We start from the raw sequence: 22,849 nt of genomic DNA, 5'->3' as shown, positions 1-22,849 counted from the left end.
TAAAAAATGCAACATTACTCAATTTTTTAATTGCGATTTTATTTTTACTTCATACAGAGATGTCTTTAATCAATGTTGCTCTACAATAGCACTTTCAAAACGATATCAACATTTCTATCTTGAATAAAATTTTAGCTATACAAATATATTTCAATAAATATAGGTTTTTACGTGAGTTTGTATAATATTACCACGAACAGCAAAATAGTTGTTTCATCCCGGAAGTAACACCTCATAGGTCGACGTTCTTAATAAGACGCAATAATTACATAAATTTTATAAAATTTGCTTACATTCACTTTATTTATGTAACTTCTTTGTACCATATTTGCCAAATTATATTATCATTTGAATAAAAAACATTATAAAAACATATCGAGGATTCAATAATGTACAAATTAAATAAACTCACTTACTTGGGGTTTAAAGCAATTATATATTTAAAAAAAAAAAAAACAACATACAGTGAAACACGTATTCATTATAATAAATTACTCTTCATCCTTAGTGAATAAGCATTGATCATGTTTCGATATAATTTTTGTTTATTTTTTCATTTGAATTAATAAACAAATTAATTCAACCAGTAGAGCGAAATATGGACAATAGTGAATAAAACTACCGTTATTGCGCATTTCCTAACAATGAACGTAATTTCGTAATAACGCCATTTGAACTGATTATTTCATCAGCTGATGGCATTTATCTAAAGCCTATATCACAAACAATTCAAGGATACTCACGATATTTGTTATCAAACGACTTTAATTCAAACCACAATACTACGTTTTAAACGGAATTATCATCTTTTGACATAGTTGTCGAACTGAGATTGTTTTTAGAACAAATAATTATGAATAGCAACAACAAGGTTCCAGATTCAAAACACGACTTTCGTTATCCATTTTCACTTGAAAATATAGATAGAAACATGTTTCTATTACCATCTGTGCATTGCTGCGGGAAGGTTATGTCAAAAATATTAAATTAAAGTATGTAGAAATATAATTGTAACTAAAAAGTTCAACCATAGGGTTGCCTTCTAATAGCCATCTCTAAAAACTAACATAATAATTACCAAGTGCTTCCATAAGATAGACCTGGAAATTTATATTGAAATGAACAAAAAAGTTAAACTTAAACACTTAAGATAAATTCAAGCAAATGATTTCCAGTATCGTCATATCATTCTCTGACGTATAAAATATAAAAAATTAAACATTTATCTACTTCATACTATCATACGATTCATGATCCTATAGAGAAAGTTATTATTTAAATTTTGTACAGTTTAGTGATCATTTATTAATTATTATTATTATTTCATGCTTTCAAGAAAACAGATGTTTTTTTAAATTAAAACTAACACGCTAGAAACGATTTATCTGAACATGGTATTAATAATCAGGTGCTACGTTGAAAATTCTCATGCGAAATAATCTTTTATAGTTTCATATTAGAATTACAGAAAGGATAATATCGATTCTAAAATGCATTCTTAAGGAAATATTTTTTTTATTTTACCAACCGTTATTAGTAGACAGATTATATTATAAATCTGAAGACAATATAATGAGTTGACATATGATTAATGAATGACAAAAGTGGTAGCAGCGAGTGCTACTTCTACTTTTGAGGCAATATAAAATATCAATTTTTTCCGAATGCAAATTGACTCTTTATCATGAAAATGACAATTAGTGGGGTGCATGGCAAATTGCTGGAACTTCCCGCATCGTAATATCGTAATTAAAAATCACAAAATGTGTACACATTATTAAAATCTCTATAAAATATCTGATAATTTGATGTTTATTGGACATATGCAATAAACATTTGTGACCGCTAAATGACATTTTTTTAACTTATTTTTATTGAGAATCCATAACTGCTGGACCTGCCTTCCCAAAAATTTAATCAGTTCTTCATCTTGTCATCATACAAGTATAATGTTTTTTGAATTATTAAATTCGGGCGCCCCGTTCTCTTAAAAACTGAAGTACCGTTTTTGGCACTTTCTGCTCCAAATCTTCGGAACGTTTCCTCATCAATACGAATCGAATGTTTTTTTAATTATTCAAATCGGTTGGTCCGTGTTCGCGAAATGATCGACGAAAATTTATATCCGCACACACACATACATCCATTTTTTAAGGTAAGTCAAAATGTTCAGAAACCCTTGAAACGTAAAGATAAATGAAAATTTTCATTTTTGATTTTTTTCGATGACTAAAACTTGCCCTACGGGAAGTTAATTAATTATTTGAGGGATGGTAAGAACCAAACTGTCGATCAATAGTTTCACTTTCAATCTTTCAATCTTTCAATCGATCGCAAAATCGTTATCATGAACTTATCAAAGCATGTCTGCCTAATAAATCTGATACTAAGACAATAGATCTTTCATTTTTTATATCCGGATTCTTACTCGGTGCAATTTCTAATGTCGTCCAAAAATGGAAAGTGATTCGTGTCATATAAAATATGATGTCAAATCTAACGATAATCAAAACAGACAATTAAAAGAAAGTGTAGCTTTTACAAACGGCGCGATCGCGACGCGACGCGACGCCTGACCTTCTCCACTCTTGACACAAATTAACTGCTTGTCATGTACCGCGACTGGTTTGCCATATGTCGCGCACTAATAAGGATCGTTCAAGTTTTTATGGAGATTGTTCATATGAGGCATTATTTTTAAATCATAAACAATACAGAGACGACAGTCTGTGTTTAGTAATTATTCATAAAATAGTGTATAATTTTCAGTTTTTGAATGTGAGATTTAAATGCTGTCATGGAAGACTAAATCCGAAACAATTACTTTCATGGATTTTCCGGCCTCTTTAATAGCTTAAAGTAGTAAATTGGTTTATGACACGAGAAATAAAGTAATTTTACTTCAGAATAATTGGAGTAGGTAATGCTAAATTATTCCACGTCTTTCATATAGTACCAAAGTTACGATACGATTTTGGATTTATAGGAACAATTTTTAAACTTCAATTCAATTCAAAGACTATATATTTCAGTATATAAAAGTATGTACATTGCATTTTATAACATGGGTTTTTTACCCGTAGGTATTGTATCCTTCATTGGATTTGGTTTTGCAAACAATAATTAATTCAGAATATGTAAAATAAATTCATATTTTTAAACTTCGAATTGTAAGTTTTATAAATTGATGATGAGACAAACTTAGTTTCGAAACGTTTGTGAAAATTATTATTTAATAAATTAGTGCAAAAAAGAGTGTTGTTTGTTCATATTTCCAAATTAGTAGTAAAACAATTAAAAAAAATCATGTTTCTACACGTTCAAATAATAAACTTTGAAATGGGAGTAAAATATCATATTTGATGTAATAAGAAAAATTATGTTTGGTAGCAATGTAAAAATTATTATAAAATGTAATGAATTTCAATTTCCAATTATTTATTGCATCAATTGTATGAGTAATATTACACTCCTTGGACACAATTTTTTGTATTGTACAATAATATTATAAAAAGATATTTTAGATGCAATTAGAGTCTTATTAACGTATTTGACTTTTATATTAATTTTGCTTTATGTTTATTTATTTATTTATTATTATTTTTTCTTCTTTTTTATTCATTTCTATGACTGTTTTTCATGTGTAATTTAGACCAATAACTCTGATTGTTGTATATGATTGAATGAATAAAAAAAGAAAAAAATTATTTAAGGTGCACAAATAAGCTATTTGTATTAAATGTAATTTTACAATCTCATATTTTAAACACGTTCGTGGACAGTAGAAGTTTTAGAACAGCCAATTTTTATTTTTAAATTGGATTTGATATCCGAAATATCCGATAGTGGGTCAGATTATCATATTTTAATCGTTATACACGATGAATGCTATAGCATCCACGTCAAGTATTACTATTCTATTTTACGCATCGTGCTTGTCCAAGCTATATAGTAACTACGGGAAAAGATAAGATAATATGAAAATATATAAAGGTTAATTAGTCATTACCTTGATATGTGTGAAAATAAAGATAGGTAAAATTAAATTCAAAATAATTAATTTGAAATTTAAATATTCTAGCATTTATGTCATTCTTCATCAAAACGAAAATGAATGCTTTAGCGTCCGAAAACCTGTTAACTAATACATATTTTAGTAATTCGATTAAAAGCATTAATCTTTGCTTAAAAATATATTTAATTATACGTATGTACTTACACTTTCTACTTTAATTAAAACCGTCAAATCAACTGTTAAGTTAAATCGTGAAAATAGGTGTTTTAATCACTTAAGAAAATTTCTCTTGTTTACGTATGAAGCAAAACGCTTTTTAACGAGTTCAGATCGTATCACACAGTTGCATTGGAAACTATATGAATATATTATTACAACTACTCATGTTTATTGCTCACTGCAATACTAATTGAAATTGAAAAAAAACTGATGAGTTCATTAGAATCATTATTTCTTTGTATGTACTTTGAATTTTTTCTGTATTTTTCAATTAAACAATAAATAGATTTCATAGTAATGCTTTCTAAAATTAGAAGAACAATGGACATGACTCGTAAATTTGATTAAATAAAAAAAGGCATAAACGGATTACATAAATGTATTGGATTATGAAAACTTTATGAAAGCTTATGTCAAACATAAAAAAGATTAGAAATCGTTAGATCTATAAGTCAATTTTTATTTATATTTCAATGCGACCATTACTAATTAGTAATTAAAAATATGTGTATATTGTATACGTTTAGCTAATATCCTTATTCAATGGATTAAAATTTACTAAAACACTATTTTGATTTAGCGCCAATAAATCCAATGGATGAATAGTTGTACTCTGATAAATATCTTTGTGATTTGTTTGTATACAAATATAGACTATGATATCAAGATACATTATTGATTACTAATGATAAAACGAGAGTATTATTTATGGAAAAGTAACCGATAACGAAATGAATTGTTTTGGCAAAACCAAACAATATTTTGGACGCAATTATTCATTCTAGAACAACAATTAAGATAAAGATTTTTTATCTTGTCATATCTACGCGGCTCGATGTGATTCATGTAAAGATTTTGCATTTACGTATAAAGTGTTTTGTCTAAAGAGAAATTATAATTGCAATCAACCAATTTTTTTGATAAGATATAATTTTAATCAATTTTTGACGGTTGTAATTTAAATTGCGCTAGGTATATTATAATTACGGACCTTAAGCTTGGAATATTATATTCTATTATTTATTCGATTTAAAAATTGTAAACATTCTAAAAATCTTCATGCTATAAAAAATTAAATAAAATTAATCATTTCATTAAAATTATATTAAACCTGTAATTCTAAACTTGCAAAATAAATAAAAAAATATTCGATAGCTTGGAATTGTTAGATTAACTGCAACTACATTAGTTTGATTATTTTTACAATTATATTAATTTGATTTTTGTTAGAGAACTTGTCGTAATCATATATAGTTTAAATCCTAACTATCGCATATTATAGACCAGTTTATTCGAAATTTTATTACAATTTTATCTCTAATTGATGAACTAATTATATAGATCTTATATATAAATAAGTAGTTTTACAATTATAGACATTACATCCTATATACTTTTATAAGGTTTACCACATTTTAAAAATGCCCAGTGAATAAGCACTTGTAAGAAAAAATGATGAGAATTTGTAGGTGATCCAAGACAAAAATAAATGAGTTACCTTGACGATTTTTTTTTGTTTTTCTTATTTCCAAAGTAACAAATATACCAAAGACAATAACTAAATATTCTTATATTTTGTAAAATATTTTTTATAAGAAAATAACAATGGTGTTCGCGCCATAGCAAAGGGTCATTATATTGATCATCAATTGAAAATTATACAAAAAATCAAATCAATCAATACGTTATCAAAAATAATATTGAAATTATTATAAATACGATGTAATTTATGTAATTAACATAGAATAAATATTACTAGTTACAAATTAAAGTATTTTATAATTGGTCCTTCAAAAAGCAATCAATCACAACAACCATTGAAAAAAAACATTGGTCCTTCGAGCCGGATTTGACGTCCAGCAATCGAAGGAAATAGAATACATCAAATCGGTCCTTTGAACAGTAAAATTCAATCAAAACAACCATTTAAAAAACAAATGGTATATGAAGTAAAGACTTAAGATGCTACCATACTTAATTGGAACTCATAAAAAACTTTTACAATTGTGAGTTTTGTTGATCATGCAATTTTCTTTTTATTGTTTTGAACAACAATCAAAACTTAAGCTGTTGGTCTAATTTACTACATCGGTTTTACAGATGGCAACTCAAAAAGTTGTCTCATATATAATAAATTTTCATATCTATAAATAATCATCTCTATGATAAATTTTATTATTACAATTTCTGAAATGGGGCGAATATTTTATTGATGCAGCAGGATGAGAAACATATTTCAATATATCATATTTAAATATATTTCCACATGTATATATGTATCTATTTGTAAGTAAAAACGGATGAAACCAATGCTTGACATCAGTAGGGTTCTCGAAGCGGGGTCGAACCCGTGACCTCTGATTCAGGTTCAGTTGCTCTAGCTGCTTACCCAAGACTGTTTAATATAAAATTGTATATAACCAAGTTGTAAAAGTTTTTCATTCTTAGATCAGTAAATTGCTCGTCTACTTTTAGTCATCACGTCATTTTTAATTACGAGCATAAACTGAAGCAAAAAGTACTTAATTTTTATTGCAAGAACTCGTTCTCGGATTATCAAATTGTTTGACTCCTCTGGTCATCATCGCAGTTACACGTGGTGCCTATTACTGCTGTTCAAAACAATAACACTGCGCTTAGCTGTACAATAATAGACAACTAAATGTATATCCTGATGGAATAATTAAAAAGAGGCGTCACCATTAGCGAAGACACGAAGAAAGTGTTTGTATCAGTTAACAATCCACCTCGCGATAATTAACGTGACTTCCTGCAACGGCGTCGGTGACTTTCCTCGGCAGCTGTTTTATGTGAGTGCATTTCCAGATACGTCAGCGGCTTTATATTTTCATCGTTTATTTCGGGCGATGCATCAATGTCGTAGGAGAAATAGGGTGAACTGTACTATTTTCAGATGCTTGCACTATAAATTCATTGTACAAGTTCATCTAGTTTAATAAATCAATTCAGGAGCCATATTCAGGAGTAATGTTAGGTTAATTCTATGTTACGGATCTATCTTCGCATAAGTTGGTAGTAACGAACTATCAAAAGGCTATTTATTAACTTCCCGTAAGGTAAGTTAAAGTAATCGCAAAAAAATCGAAAATGAGAATTTTTAAATATCTTTACGTTTCAGAGGTTTCTGAAAATTTTGGCATACTTTAGAAAAAAATGGATGTGTGTACGTATGTGTGTGTGTGTGTGCGGATACAAATTTTTGTCGACGATTTCGGGAACATCGACCAATCGATTTGAATAATTCAAAAAACATTCGTTTCGTATTGACAAGGAAACGTGCTGATTAGTTTTTGTCAAAGACAGGTCAAGCCGTTTTGAAGATACGGGGCAAAAAGTGCCAAAAATGGTAACTCAGTTTTTAAAAGAACGAAGCGTCCGATTTTAATAATTCATAACATTTTCCTTGTATTGACAAGGTAAGGAACTGATTAAATTTATGGGAAGGCAGGTCTAGCAGTTTTGGAGATAATGTGAATCAATTTTGTTTACATTTCAGTGGGATGGCGCTTAAGCGCTTCGATAATTCGTCTCTATGCAGCTAAAGCACTGCTATTGCTTTGAAAAATTTTAAAATAAAAAAAAGTTTTCAAAGTTTTTTGGCAAAATAAAGAGAAAATCAATAAAAATGAAAATAGCTTTACAGAAAACCGTTCTCCAAGTCATTTGAAGAAAGGAGGGCAAGAAAATAACATATATTTTAAGAATTTTTAATGATTATGTAGAAGTAATGCTAGATCAAATATTTTACCGTTATTTTTTTTTTTTGTTTTTTGTAGTTGGACCCCCAATTTTGAAATTAAATTCGTGTTCAGCTTTAAAAAGTACATTGAAAAACATATGTTGCACAGTTAATACATACAACTTTTTTTATTTTATAAACCTGTGTAATCAATTGATTATTTTATCATTAATGTAATTTCAATAAGACTCTATTCACTTTATTCTTTCTGTAAATGAGAGTCTGGATAATTTTATGTATATTTTTATAACAAACTCCAGCTCTGTTTTTGCAAGGTTTACTTGCACTTGCACTTCTGCGATAAAACTCAACGAGCAGAACATGATTTCCAAATAAAAAAAAAACATTTTTTTCTAAAAGTTTTTTTCAAAAAAAAAATTTTTTTAATTAAAATTTCTCAAATATCTAATTTTTGAAAATTTAAAAAGAATAATCTTTTTTAAAAAATTTAATTTTCGGTACGGAAAGTTCCAGCAATTTGCCGTAAGGCACAATGCTATAAACCACTAGTTTGCTGTGCGGTCAGGAGTTTTACAACTTTTTTTATTTTGTAAACTTTGTAATTAATTGATTTTTTATTATTAATGTTATTCAATGTGACTCTATTCACTTCTTCTTTCTGTAAATGAGGGTCTGGAAATTTTCATGCATATTTTTAGAACAAACTCCAGCTCTGTTTTTGCAAGGTTTACTTGCACTTGCACTTCTGCGATAAAACTCAACGAGCAGAACATGATTAGGTACGAATAAATTGTCTTGCCATTACTGATTTGAGCAGTTGTTAAATCAAACTATCTGATTCATTATAACAAATAGCTGTATATACTAATTTTTTCGCCAATTTCCAAAAGGAAGAAGTTGAGTGCATATGCAAGAGAATTAGAAAGAAGAATGAACGCGTTATAACAACAATGTGAGTTAAATGAGTTACTAATATCTTGATTTATTATTTTCAGTAGTTATCGTGATATGAATGTGATTATGAAAAACCATTTTTTATTAACATATTTAAATTACTTCTCTGTACAACTCTCTTAGTAATCTTCTCGTTTGGCTTCTCTTCAGGAAGGAACATATGCGGGTTACATATGTATTTTCCGTGTTTTTAAAGTTATATGACACATTAAAATATTGATATATATAAATTTTGTTAAATTCCAAAACACACATAAAATTCTAACATCAAGAGTAAAATATTTGAAGAAATTCTGTAACTAATTATAAGAAAATTACCATCAAACAACTATATTTGCTTCGTTCAAAAATTTGTGTTTTTTTTTTTGAAAAATATTTTAGAAAATCTAAAGTGTATAGATATAAATAATTATATTTCACAATAGATAATTGTTTTTGTTTACTAACACAGTATATCCGTTTTCTGAAAGTAATAATTGCTTTCAATCGTACAGGTATAATTAGATGCTATGAATTTCCATTAGGTGACTATTAAAAAACAATTTGTAACAAGAAAAAAGATTAAATAAATAAACAAAGAATTGTCAAAGCGAATCGTGCTTATTCTCGCACGGATTGAGAGTGGATTCAAGAAGTAAGAAGTTGAGAATATTTAGAAACGCTTTCGAATTAAGTAACAAAAAAGGGAGAGAGTAAAAATAGTCATCTTAATTATGGACTCGTGTTTACTTGCACTATTACATTACATGTCACGCCGAGGAGATATTACGTCCAAATGAAACTCTGATGAAATGTCGATCGATTTTAGATGGAAATAGAATTTTATGTTCGACGATTTATATGAGACATTTCTATTTGGAGACAGAAAACTCATTTTTTTAATGGTTTCCCTGAGAGGCTTCATGATGTTCCACTATATTTTTACTTTATTGCATATTAGATGTGAGTTACTAACTTATCCAATGTAACGTTGTAAAATTACCTTGATATAATCAGCAAGAAATTTTATTTGATCGGTTGAATTTTGTAACTAGTACTTCGTAAAATCTATATGAAATTAAAAATCACATTGGATCTATGGGGTAAAAAGGACCAGATGACAAACATTTTTTGTAGAAACAGCATAAAACACAAGTCTATAATGATGATTTAGCTGGGTGTGTTACTGAACATAGTCAAGTAGTTATTTGTTTGATATGTGTTACTTGTTCTGGTATAATCAGTTTGATTTTCACAATAGCTCAAAGTCAAGTAGAACCTTTATGCCCCACCCCACCCTACATTTAAGTTCGAAGGTAACTTTTTTTAATTATCACAAAAATGAGTGTGTAGTAATTTTGGTCCAAAATGCTTTTTAATGCATGATTTTTTGTAGTTTTCGTATCCATGCAATGATTCCAGATTTATGGTTATGTTTCATATAGTTTGCATTTGCAATGAAATATTCTCTCATCCCGTTTATTTTTTTGTCAAATTAAATATAGCTCAAACCCTGCAATTTTATATAATGAATTGGTAGACCGTTTTCTCTATATAATGTGTACTGAAAATATTTATTTTATTTGTTTTAATAGTTTGCGTATAGCTAAACAAAATAAATTTTATATGTACTTGCGCATTAAAATGATTTACTATTAATTTATATGGAATTAGAATATTACTTTTGTTACTATTAGTATTGCCTAATTTTAGTATTACCCTTTTCTCAAAAATATGACAAAAATATGAATTTAATAACATTTTATTACAAATAGTTTAATAGTTTGAATATATTACTATTATCTTTAAGAATTTGAATGGATTTATTGTGAAATTTGATTGTAAATTTTGAAATAAAATATAATTAATTACGCGAATCTGTAATACAATGTTTGTTAATAGATTGCGTATGTTCTTGAAACCTTTTCTTGCGCTTGAGTTTTAATTGTCGTTTCATAATACTTCATTGTCCACTGACTGACTATCTCAAGGTTCATCTTATATGAAGTTAATATCAACGCATTTGACATGTAACGCAGAATTTATATATATATATATATATATATTATATATTATATATATATATATACACAACCCCTGTTCTGGATATCATGCAGTAGTGATATCAATGTTTACTTGAAAATATAGATAAAAAAATGTGTTTCTTCTAATTAAAAATCGACACATCGGGCACTGCGATGTGAAATTTCACACATTCATGCAATTATTGCTCCACTGTAAGTGGTATTAATTTTACATGCGATTCGTACTCAGATGTAGCTCTTTGTCTTAAGTTCCTTCGATTACCAGGGAAAAAAAATAAAATTTTGACCCATAAATAAAATTATTGCAACAGTTTTTTCAACAGCAATGTAAAGAAAATTAAATAAATAATATATATTATTAAATTAAATAAATAATTAAATAAATTAAATTAGAAAGAAAATTAAATAAATAATATAAAAAAAATTAAATTAACAAAGTATGTATTTTTGTAAACAAAATTTTATATTAGATATTACACAAATACGAAAGAAACTCAAATTTTTTGAAAGAATAGTGAAAGAGTATGGTCCTATAAACCATAATGTAATTTAATTTTATAGATGCCAAACATTTGCTTATGTAGTTACTTATGTTACATTTATGATAAGAATTTGGTAGTAATTATTAGCTTTAAGCAGAATAGGTGTTAGGTTAAGTTCATCATAAGAATAAGGTTAAGAATATCTAAGAATTAAAGTTTATCTTTTTACCTTTCTTCAACATTTAATTTCAATATTCAAGATAAATTAGCTTACTGCTATTATGCTATTTAAAATGCCTATTCTTAAATCATTGTTTTTTTTTGGTCAAATATGCCATTTTAATAAGTTAGATAATAATAATAAGCTAATATTTTTATATTCATGTTAGGTAAAAATTGCAATGAAAGTAAAATAATAAATAGTAAAAGATTATTTGCTGCATATGCTATTATTAGGCATAATAATACTAGGGATGAATAATGATTAAGATGACCATACATCCCGGTTTGGCCGGGATAGTACCGGATTTTCACCTTGTGTTCCGGGTTTTTCTAAAAGCAATATTTAACTCGTATCTAGATCTTTTGTCCCGGATTGTCTCGGGTTTTCAACAATTATAGGCAAATTAACACAAATTAAATCGAATAATAAAGTTTATATTATAAAAGTAGTTAAAACAGTTTTTTATTGTATTTTTAAATATCTTATTATTTTTTAAATCTTTCTGAAGTTAGTTAAGAAAATTTTCTAGGATGTATATGATTATAAAGTACTGGTATGTATGTGTAATATTATAGAAATAAACGAAAAAATTACAAAAAACGACATGTCATTATTAGCATTGAAAATAAATGAAAACTATCATCTGCCATAAATTTCAATTTATACTTATGAACCTAAACAAAATTACAACATGTTTAATAAATTTAGGATTATGAATAAGAAAAATGTAATGTCTACATAATTATTGCCAATATGCAGCTGAGATGTGCCAGAAATTAAAATAATATAAGATACAGTAATTGTATGGCAGATTGAATGATACACATATGAACAGGGTATGACAAATTAATTCACTTAAAATATAAAATTAAGTATTAATCAGGGCCATTTAGGTGAACGGTAAATATTAGTATATTATATTAAAAATTGTAGACATGGATTCAGGACAACGTCTGTCGGGTCATCTAGTATATAATAACTTTCTTCGTTTTAGTATCTGCTTGAAAATTGATTTTAATACATTAATATAGCAGACCACTCATTTATATAATCGTACAAACAACTTTATCATAGAGAATAAAACAACCGCAAGCTTCACTTTCACTCACCAAGATTATTATTTTCTTGTGCATCTTCACATCGTCCCACAACTCTTATAATGGCTCTTCCTGCCAATCGGGAGCAAATCATCATTGCTCCCATATTATTGGCATTTGCATCCGTGTTATTGGTTTGGTTGGTGATATCATCACCAAAATGAGCTGGGGTCTTCATGGTAATAATAAAACTAAATAAGTCCAAAATCAACTTAGTCCAGTTGCTGGGGTTTATAGTTCAATCACTGGTATTGCTATCACAATTCACTTTGAAATCACTTGTTTTCGCACTTAGTCCATGGAAATGGTGTTCCAGAAGAAAGTTCTTTCTGTATACGATTAAGTTTATTACTGTTGTATGTTTTCCGAACGGAGTTAAACGTTCAAATGTTTGAGTCGCGGTTTCGCCTCGGTGTTTTATACCATTCCCGCGAGTTCGAACTGCGCGTGCAACGTTGTTTGTTGGGTTTCGAAGCGTGTCGGATGTTGCACACAGACGCGCAGTTTTCCTCGTAACGCGTCACGTGTGATGGAAAATCAGACAATTGGGCGACAAACTATATTTAGTTTTTATTTTATTATTTTACAGAATTCTGTTATTGAAATCGTCAAAAAGTTCATAAATAACAAAGGTTTTACGTATTTTGTTCAATTGATGTATAAACTAGTGGGGCGCATGGCATCGTGCATTAAGGCTAATTGCTGGAACATCCCGCACCATTTTTTTTCTTTTAAAAGATTAACATTTTTGAAAAAAAAATATTCTGAATAATTAGATTTTTGAGAAACTATAAATTTTTGACAAAAATTTACTTTTTTTTGAAAAAAAAAGACTTTTTGAAGAAAAGTGTAATTTGAAATATTTTGGAAATTCTGAACTTTCTTTCAAAGCAATCGTACTGCTTTAACTGCATACAGACGAAATATCGAAGCGCGTAAGCGCCGCGTCGCCGTCTAACGGATAAACATTGGTACGGAACTCATAGGAATGTAAACAAAATTTTTACTTATTGTTAAAATATCTATAAAATATCTGATAATTTGATGTGCATATGCCTGCCTTTATGAAAATTTGATCAGTTCTTCATCTTGTTAATACAAATAAAATGTTTTTTTGAATTATTCAAATCGGACGCTCCGTTCTTCTAAAAACTGAGTTTCCGTTTTTGGCACTTTTTGACCCATATCTTCGGAACGGCTAGACCTGCCTTTACTAAAAACTAATCAGCACGTCTCCTTGTCAATACGAATCGAATGTTTTTTAATTATTCAATTCGCTTCATTCGTGTTCCCGAAATCGTCGACGAAAATTTGTATCCGCACACACACACATACACACACACACATACATCCATTTTTTCTAAGGTAAAAATATATATAATTTGCATTTTCTATTTTTTTGCGATTACTATAACTTGCCCTACGGGAAGTTAAAAAACATTCATATAAAACAGATGAGAAGACGTGCTGATTAGTTTTTGGTGGAGGTGTTTCCAAGATACGGGGCAAAAAGTGCCACAAACGCTAATTCAGTTTTTAAGAGAACGGAGCACCCTATTTGAATGATTCAATATTCATTCTATTTGCATTGACTAATGACAAAATTGATTGGGTAGGCAGGTCTAGCGGTATCAGAGATACAGAGAAAAGAGTAAAAAAAATAATATTTGGCGGTCAAAAATGATCATTAGACATATGCACATCAAATTATCAGATATTTGATTGAATTTAAAAAAAAGAGTATTAACTTTGTTACAATTTTGTTGGGTTCCGTACCAAGATTGTTAATTTTTTAATTTTACTTATAAGGTTCAAGCAAAAATCGGAAAAATATATTTTCACAATTTTCAAAAATACACAAAGTTTCAAATATGAATTTTAAATTTACAATTCAGTTTGAAAATGTATATATTTTAAATGCGTTATTCTAATCGTAAGATGTATATCCTCAGATGGATTTATTCGGCACCTCTTGCTAATGTAAATTTTCTCAAGTGTTTTGAGCGATAAAATCGTCACTGCATATTTTACGAATGATAAAAGATATAAGTATTTATAATTATCTATTTGAAAATGTTTAAAACAATTGTTATTAATCATTGATCAATATTTATTGATTACTGTTATTTTTCCTCGAATATTTAATTCTCGGACGGGAAGTTCCAGCAATTTGCCATTTTGACACGATGTCATGCACCTAGTTGAATAGTAAAATTATAAATACTTTATTGTATATTATTTCTGGTTATGTGAGTTTGGGTTCCAAAAAGAATGTGAGTCCTGGTGCTAGATCCAAAGTCCCTGTGTCCACCAAAACGACTTGCAAATTTTATGTTTTGTCATAATTGAAAAAAGTATGTGTGTATTTGAGCCTATTTTGGAACTTTTGTCAACATTTTTTAAAAAATAGCTACATCTATTTCTTAAAGTTTTTCAAAGTTAAAAGCTCCATGTAACTCTATAAAGACGTCAATAAGTTTTGCGAAACGATTGACTAAACAGAAAAGTGAAAAACTTTCCATCCACTTTTTGCAAAAAAAAAATCCAGACAGATTTAGAAAAATTTCGTTTGAAAGAGATCATTTTTGAACCGTGCTGATTAGTTGTGAACAAAGATTGGCCAGGCCGTTTTTTTTTAAATTAAATAACAAAAATAAAATTTAGGTACATTCAGTGAAAATACGAAAAGTGACTGAATCATAAAAGTTCATGTACACTAAAATTGGAACAAATAGCGATATTATGCCTCTCAGAAAGATATCGAATGGAAATCGCTTTGATTAGTATCTAATAAAAACGGAAAAATTATTTTTAAAATAAACTGGTGAAATTTTTATCTAAATTGTTATTGATTATGTCGATTATTCACACGTATCATAACTTGCCTCAAGGCAAAATGAAACTTAAACCTAGTCGTAAACTTGTTTCTTCTTACTAATAATTATGTATGCCTGCATATCAAATGTATATCAATACTGTATTTCAATTAATTAACTCATGCTTAAACCGTAAGATAAATTAAATTATAGAAGATATATGATATTATTTAAATAATGTTTAATGATATTGTATGACAAGCATGTAACATAAATTTCAAAATTATCCAAATTTCGTAAAATGTTCATTACGTGAAAATATTGCATAAAATTATTGATGACTTGTGCGCATTACTACCTCTATTGCGTTAAGTGGTTGTATTATATCTAATGTATTGCAATAATTATTATGTTAGATCAAATATACTTTTTGAATTTATGCAACATGCGTTTCGATATGAAGATATTTACGGTTTTAATCAATTTTATAATTATTTTGAGTATCTTTGTCCCTGAAACGTTTTTGAACGAGAATTTTTCTATTTTGAAAATATTTTCAAGTGTAGATGACGTGACATGGCGGAATGTTTCCTACAGATAACAAATTAGTTCTTTTAATTTTCTGATTTGTGTTTTAAAAATACATTTCAAAAGTTTATTTCTATTTTGGCGCGAACAAGGAAATATTAATTTCCGCATATTCTTGGATCACAAACATCTTCATTTTTCCTTATATCATTTATAAATAAAAATAAAGCCATGACTTCGTCATACTATACCACACCCACACTCGAGAAATTAATTTTATTTATTGACAATAAAATTTTTTGAAATGTGGCTATAATACCGGCTAATAAATGAAAAAAAAATCCAGACTTGAAAATTTTCTTGGGTCATCAGAGCATTGATCTCATTAGAAGTTTCGTTTGAAAAAAGATTCAGTGTAAATATATTCAAATAAAGGATGTTATTTTGCGCACAAAATATGGCAGACGTCCAGAATAAAGCACATGAAAACACAGATAAAACAAAGGCGCAGTTTTTCCTTTTTTATTTCTGAATTCGGGCTAACAAAGCTAATTTTAGATTAATCTATACATTTAGTGCAACTCTTATATAAATATTTTGTATACCGATCAGATAAATATTTCTCATTATCAAATGTTTAATATATAATTATAAGCGCATATACATTCTATTATATTACCAAATATTTATTCATTTTTTATTTATTTATTTTAAACCAATTTGACTTTTCAACCTCCTGCCACAAATCCCTATTTTGTAAGACTTATTTTCAAGATTTAATAGTAATTATATCATTTTTCACAAACTACACGTCCGATCGCCGTGAAAATTCGCGAAATTGTTGGGTAAATCCCCGGATAGGCTTTTGGATATTTCGATTTAAGCCAAGTGATAGGGGTTGTGGCCCCGAAGACTCTTTTTTATTATTTCCAGTAAAGTAAGTTATTTTATTTTTTTCATTCGATTTTGCTTTTTAATTTTTTCATAATGCGTATAAAAAACGTCTTATCACATACCCTTATTTTGTAAGAATAATTATTATTGTAATTCTTTATTTTTTAAATAATTGGTAACTGCTAGACTAACAGACTGATAGACAGATGAACTGGCAGACAGATAAACTGTTAAACAGATAAATAAATAAACAAGTAAATAAATACATACGTAGACAGATAAACAGGTAGTTTGGTATATTGGTAAACTGATGGACAGTAAATTCCATTTATAGGTAAATTCAAAGATATATAAAATGGAAAAATGGTAGATAGACGAATATGTGGACAGATAAACAGGTTGACAGGTAAATTGGTAGACATGTAAAATTGGTGGACTGGTAAATTGGTTAACTAGTAAAGTGGTAGGTAGGTAAAATGGTGGATTGATGAATTGGTCGATATGTAAATTCGAAGACTGGTAAATTAGATAAACGGATAAATTGGTGGACAGGTGAATTGGTTAACTAGTGAATTGGTAGGTAGGTAAAATGGTGGATTGGTGAATTGCTCGACATGTATATTTGTAGACAGGTAAAATTGGTGGACAGGTAAATTGGTAAACTGATAAACAGGTTGACAGGTAAATTGGTGGACTGGTAAATTAGTTGACAGGTAAACTGATATACAGGTAGAGAGGTAGACAGATGGTCATATAGACAGGTAGTCTGGTAAGACAGGAAAACTGGTAGACTAGATGTAACAAATATGCATTTTTGTATAAATTTTTAATTGAAAGTAAAACACGGCGAAGCGTGAATGGGTATAGCTAGTGTAACTTAATAATGTAATCTTATGTTATTTATGCTTACGTGTCTGCACACACATACTGGCACCTATATATATATACAAATATTATATATATATATATAAAACTAACATGAAAAGACTGAAAATTTAAGTCAGTGGCATCTAAATTTTATCAATCAAAATATTTGCTAATGCATCAGAATACTTTACACATCAATTTTCATTATATTTGTAGTTTTGTTGTTTTTATATCATTCTATTTAACAATAAAGAACAAAGATGAGAATTAGTAATTAACCTTCAGAAGGTAATGAGTTTGAAAATTTTAGGCTAAAAAAGGAATATTGTCAGCTGAACATCTCTTGAATATTGTCAGGCAACTGAAAAAAACTTTTGATCATTTATGTTAATGTTTATACATTTTTTCAAAATTATGGAAAACTATGGCAATACACGTAATTTGACATATGTTTTGGGATCAAATTATTGTTTACTCTATTTAACGCACTATTATTATGTTCGCATACCATTTTCTTATTTCTTTCATACATTTTACCTAAAGTAAACTTTCAAAAATTCAATAGCCTTTTCAAGAAATTTGTTAAGGACGAGCGTTGATTAGTTTTGTTAGATGATCAGCCAAGTCATTTCTTAAGAATTAGCTGAGAGATGCAAACAAATGTATCAACATTTTTGCAAACAAAACCTGAACTTAAGGGGATTTGATATAAATGTATAAATTAATTTTTTATTTCGGCGATTTGAATCTATATTGCATCAATATAATTTTCTATTTTGGCATATTTTACATGAACTTACACATATATGGAGTATTTTAATTCGTTGAATTGGTTTCTTTTATAAATAAACATTACTTCTTTAATAGCTATGAATGGCATTTCTTACAGCCGTGATAATTTGTGCAAAAATTCTAATAATTATAATAAATGAACATTGATTATATATGAATAACAAATTTATATTTTTATTAGACAAATTTTATGTTTTTACTTAGTCAGTATAAGAAAATATAAAACGTGAAACCTGCTATTTGGTATAAAATCATCTGGTTTTCCCACTGTGTATAGAGCTAAAAATACTATGCACAAATAAATATCACGTGTACTTGAATACCGCCAGTTGATGTTATAAGTATTCCTGGGATGAGGACAAATCTTAATGAGTACTTAAACCAATCTGGTCAAAATTCGTATACGCATAGATGTGATATATTTATTATAATTTTATAGTTATTTTTATTATTTATTCATTTATATTATTTAAGGGCACTTAACTGAAATTTGATCGTTTATCAAAATTACACTTTTTTTTGTTTTGCGCGATTTAAGATGGTATTATTTTATTGCTGTGCGAATCGCACTTTATTATATGTATTTTCCAAAATACCGACGAAAATGATTAAAATCTTTATGTTGGTCAGTTATGTCTTTTTGTCTAACAATATAGGAGTCTAAGGTTTAGTTTCGAAATTTTATATGAAGACTTTAAAAAGTTATACATAGATATTTTCTTAAATAGTTATATTGAAAATTTATTCTCGCTGTTGAACAAGTTTGTTAGAATTTGTAGAAAGCAAAAATTATCTCCCAAAGCGTCGATAACCATAACAACATTAATTGTAAATTGAAATTTTGAAAAAAATTATTTAGGGACAAAGAATTCTGAATGAGCTTAAAAAGCTCTGTGCTTTGTGAATCATACAAATAGAGGTTACTATGGAAAGTGGCAGAATAGTTCTAGAATATATATATATATATATATATATATATATATATATTATAACAATAAATAAAAAATATATAATAAATAAAAATCTTAATAAATATATGTTATATATTCTCTCTAAAGTATTTAAAGTAAATTGCTGGAACTTTCCATAACGTAATGAAAAATTCAAGAAATACTAAATGTTTTCAAATAGAATATTATAAATACTGTAACTGATATATGTTTACATAAAAGTAAATAAATAAAACTTAAACAATCAAATTTAAAATGAAGGACATTGCCTAATATATTTATAAGAATTATATAAACTGAATTGCAAAGCTTTAGAACTTTAGCCAGAATTAAAATTAAAATCCGAATTATTTACGATATTCAAAAAAAAATTTTTTTGGAAATTAAAAAAAAAAGTTCTTTTCCAAAAACAATCGTGTCGTTAACACAAGCAGAAAGTTTTTTAAATCGAAAATTGCCATTTTGTGCACTTTAGCTCGGCAACTCCAAAGCGACTGGATCTGCTTTTGCCAAAAATTAATCACCACTTCACTTCATCATTATTCATTGAATGTTACTTGAATCATTCGAATCGGATGCTCTGTTCTCTCAAAAACTCGATTTCTATTTTCTGCACTCTTTGCTTCGTTTCTCCGTAACGGTCGGACCTGCCTCTGGCAAAGCCATCTCCCTATCAAGACATCTCCCTATCAATAGGAATCGAATGTTTTTGGAACCATTCAAATCGGTTGATCCGTGCGCCCGAAAAAGTCGACGAAAAAATGCGGACATACAAAATACACACACACATCCATTTAGTTCTGAGGTACGCCAAAATGTTCAGAAACCTTCAAAATGTGAAGAAATGCAAACATTTTCATTTTCGATTTTCGGCTCATTACTATAACTTACCCTATAGGAAGTTTAAAATTGCATATATCAGCAGTTAGTAAAATTGTAAAATATTTATCTAGTAATTTGTAAATACTGTAATCATTATAATTCATAGTTAATATAATTGATATACCTAAATGTAATGATATAAACAAATACATTTTAAAAATATGCCGATGCTAATTTTATAATCAAATATCGGTTTGAATGATTGTGGATTTATATTTAATAAAATCTCAATTCCATATGCAACTTGTACTGGGTCACCCATGTACATTCAAATAAAAAATAAAGATATTTATAAATATCATTCCCGAGTTCTTAATTTAGTTTCTCTACGACGTCCGTTAATCCTGCACGCGCATCTGATTCCGATTCCTGGATGAGAGGAGTTAAAATGTTTCAGAGGGAAGAAAGACGGCATTAACTGCGCATTTGGATATAATTTTAACCATACACCTCGCACTCGTGCCTCAGATCCCTCTCAAATCAGTGAGAATGATAGTGTTGTTTGCCAGATCAAAGTTAGACCTATTTTTCCTGGAAGATTGCCAGAATAAATTCGTGTGTTTCTCATTAGGAATAAAATATTATTGATATATTGTAATAAAAATGATTGAATAAAAATAATAGTAAATTACAGTTTATATTCATAGGTAATATGATACACTGCTTATTGTTGATATTTTTTATAATAAATATTTTTTTTACAATCAAAACATTTCGTTGGGCTAAGCTAAATTTTATATTCCGTATCAATATAGCGGTTAGTGCTATCGACTTCCAGTGAGAAGTTCCCTGTTCGATACCCGCCTCGGACAGCCTGATTTAAAGCTGCAGTCAAGTCAAGAAAATAATGTTGGAAATATGTCCAAGTGAAAACAGCCCTTATCCTACATTGATGCATCAATATAAAATTCATCAGTTTTGCTGATATAATAATTCTTCTTACATTAGAGTTTGTCATAGAATATAATATACAAGGAAATGTAATGAATACATTAGTATTACCGAAAAACAGATGAGATGTTCCAGAAATTAAAATAAGATACAATCAACAGTATATGTTTGGAAGATGAAGTTATATAATTCAGTTCAATAAATATCGCAATAAGTCCAAAATTCCATATACATACATTATTTCTTGGAACTTATGCATTTTGGAACATGTCGCATTTTGGTTTACTTTACTAAATTATTTAACAGCTGTATAAAAAAATATTTTTACTTATAGAAAAAATGATTTAGAATTTTGTTTCATATGTCAAAACTTCATTTGTTATGGAAGAGTTAGCAAATTGATCTTAGATTGAAGTGTGCTCATATGAACTAGATTTTACACATTAATTCACCTAAGATTTGAACGTAAACAATGATGTTTATTAAATTATTAGTAAAAAATGTACTTTAGAAATTATAATTGGCAAAAAGCAACTAATATATCTTCAAATGATTTGAATTTTCATTTTAGAAAACGAGAATCCATCTAAGATTTGCTTATAATCCTCAAAATTTTTTGTAAGTCGCTATTAACATGTTTGCAAATATCATACCAAATACATAATATACAATCAAATTTAAATTTTATTCAAAATTAAAGATCATAAAGTATATAATTTTCATAATAGGTAGAAATTTTCATACATAAATTTTGTTTAGGAATTAATTACAGGTAAATGAGTAAAAATTAATGATATCGTGAATAAATGTTTGTTAGTCATTGAAGTTCGACAGTTTCAGAAACGTTTACGTCAATCAGCAACTGTTTCTGCGAAAATCCGTCATGAATTTTATAAATAAGCCAGGAGAATTTACGTCCATTGATTGAATGCCGCGTAGAGCCAAATTGAGGCGCAGATTTGCCATATCGAGGACATTTGTGCCGTAGTTTGGCTGAGACTTAAGACTATAGGATGTGCCAACGTGTGTAAATTTTATTATAAAGTAATGACGAAATTTCAAGCTAATCTTTTAAAAAAGTCAGGTCAACCCGAGAAAAAAAACATATCTCCGGCACAAGGAAAGCAAGGTTAAAAATTAGGACTGTCCCGGCCAAACCGGGACACCTTGGTTAAATCTGAGAAGCATTTTTTTCGTCAAATGTTTTACCAATATTATACTACATTACTTTCAAATCACCAAAATTTTTAATTGCCCCCTATGGCCCCCTGAATTAGCGCTCCACGTTGCGAATCACTTGACAGATTTGGTCGGAAAAACGTGGCAACGAAATATGGCCCGAGTAGCGATCTACTCGGGCCATATACTCCTCTTTTATCTACGCTTATTGCTAACTTGTCCCAAAGTTTTTCTCTCCATTATTTCCGAAACAGAAAAAAAACGATTACATCGGATCACATCAGTGTTGCCAATTTATAAAAAAAACGATTATAT

General features: G+C 28.4%; 2 protein-coding genes across 2 annotated transcripts in view; one reads left to right on the top strand and one right to left on the bottom strand.

The window, feature by feature from the left end:
- The window catches only part of LOC113384495 (leucine-rich repeat-containing protein 20-like), a 29,044-nt gene extending 15,922 nt beyond the window's left edge, over window positions 1-13,122 (bottom strand). Inside the window, exon 1 of the mRNA XM_026622211.1 lies at window positions 12,748-13,122. Within this exon, the coding sequence (XP_026477996.1) occupies window positions 12,748-12,913 (166 nt within the window). The 5' untranslated portion in view covers window positions 12,914-13,122. The remainder of the gene's footprint in view (window positions 1-12,747) is intronic.
- The window catches only part of LOC113384494 (UPF0669 protein C6orf120 homolog), a 140,557-nt gene that overhangs the window by 115,709 nt on the left and 1,999 nt on the right, over window positions 1-22,849 (top strand). The window lies entirely within an intron of this gene.

Source organism: Ctenocephalides felis, unplaced genomic scaffold, assembly GCF_003426905.1.
Source record: "Ctenocephalides felis isolate EL2017-DRISC unplaced genomic scaffold, ASM342690v1 CF-g0.4_SCAFFOLD_03571, whole genome shotgun sequence".
NCBI lineage: Eukaryota > Metazoa > Arthropoda > Insecta > Siphonaptera > Pulicidae > Ctenocephalides > Ctenocephalides felis.
This window is presented reverse-complemented; position numbering and strand designations above follow the sequence as displayed.